This window comes from Otolemur garnettii, unplaced genomic scaffold (genome assembly GCF_000181295.1).
Source record: "Otolemur garnettii isolate 467f Iridium unplaced genomic scaffold, OtoGar3 scaffold00082, whole genome shotgun sequence".
Taxonomy (NCBI): domain Eukaryota; kingdom Metazoa; phylum Chordata; class Mammalia; order Primates; family Galagidae; genus Otolemur; species Otolemur garnettii.
This window is the reverse complement of record NW_003852477.1, coordinates 917,470-919,074: the sequence shown is the minus strand read 5'-3', so window position 1 is coordinate 919,074 and position 1,605 is coordinate 917,470. Positions and strand designations below refer to the sequence as shown.

At 45.9% G+C, this 1,605-nt stretch overlaps 1 protein-coding gene across 1 annotated transcript in view; it reads right to left on the bottom strand.

Annotated features, from left to right (window-relative positions):
* Window positions 1-1,598, bottom strand: part of WDR48 (WD repeat domain 48) — a 54,538-nt gene extending 52,940 nt beyond the window's left edge. Inside the window, exon 1 of the mRNA XM_003794471.3 lies at window positions 1,524-1,598. Within this exon, the coding sequence (XP_003794519.1) occupies window positions 1,524-1,571 (48 nt within the window). The 5' untranslated portion in view covers window positions 1,572-1,598. The remainder of the gene's footprint in view (window positions 1-1,523) is intronic.
* Between the last annotated feature and the right edge of the window lie 7 nt (window positions 1,599-1,605).

The window sequence follows — 1,605 nt, the reverse complement described above, 5'->3', positions numbered from 1 at the left end:
ATGAAGAACAAAGTGCTAAGTGTGAACTCTAAGCTCTAGTTTTGTACTCAGACCAGTGAAGAGCAGAATTACCACCTCTCTTATTTTACATGCACTGGTCCACATTAAGCTTATTAAAATGATTTTTCCACACCTGCTACTGTTATTTTACATCTTCCCCATCCTGCACTTTTAAACAATTGCCTTTTTAGGTTTTAATGCAAGGAATTGATTAAACTACCCTTACTCTGTTAAGGGGCATAGTACCATAGAATCCATAATACAACTACCTTACAACTTTGAGTTACATTTTAGTCTCACCACCTCGTTTGGATACTGGAGTTGCTTAAAACCTGTCACTAATGTATTTTAAAAGATCATCTAATAGGGTAAGTTATTTCAGAAACTTATTAACACAACAAACAACTAGTGAGTGCTTAAGACACTGCACTGATCAATCAGATCAATAAAACAAAGATATGAACTCTGTACTCAGAAACTTCATGGCCTATTGCCTTCTGCTGAGGTTACCTCAATGGAATCCCTTTGTCTTGGTCACCTATTAAACACTGATTGATGTTAAACTGTATAACTATACATAATGCTGTGTTTTTATAAAGAAAGCCTGGGTGTTACTTATTTCTGTACCCTCTCAATCCCTTTGCCCTTTAGGGCCAATGCAAATGCTAAGTAAATGTTTAATCAATAAATGTACCATACTGCCACTACTACATACTTGCAGGCAAACACCTGTAGTAGGACTTTTACTTCCCGAAAATAATAAGCCGCAGTAACTCTTTAACGTACTCCAAACAAAACTGAATTCATCAAGATGTAATGACAGAATTAGGTAACTCTTTATCCTTGGATGACAAATTATAGAAACAAGGATTCAACGATGCATACAGCAAATGAAGAAATGGTGAAGACGAAATTAAATTCCAAAACAATTTAAATTATAATTTCTCCACAAACACCAGCACACTACAACATCGTTTTCATCTAACCTGGGAGATAGCTCCCACAAAGAGAAGGCTGGGGGATCCCACGTGTAGAACCCTCCACAGAAACCTCTCAATGCAGTCGGTACTGGGCCAACTCGCCACGCCCCCGCACAAGCCCACTCACTCCCCTGCAGCCTACCCGCGGGGAAGCGCTGGGAGGCCTCGGCTCCAATTAGGCGAGGGCAGACCGCTTTTAAGAAAGGCAGGGGAAGGGGAGGAAGGTGGGCGGGGAATAAACCCAATCCAATTCCGCCAGTCCTTTCCTACAGGAGAACTACGGCCAGTAACCCTGGGCTTAGAACACCGTACGCTAGGGTCCCGACATTGGGATCCAACCGCCAAATCCGCCGCCCCAGACCCTCTACCGCCCCTTCCTCAAGTCGTTAGCGCCGCGGCCCCACCCCTCGCCTCCCACCGCGTCCTGCCCAGCTCGCCCCAAGCCACTACCCTAGGCAGCCGCGGCCCGAAGCATCTGCTCGCTGGAGGCAGGCCCGGAGCTGCCAGCAGCATCCAGAAGGCCGAGGAGCGAGGCTTTCATACCTGCACTTTTCTCCGCCCTGCCGTGTTCTGCCGGTGATGGGCCGCCATCTTGCATGTTGACACTTCTACGTCACTTCCGGAA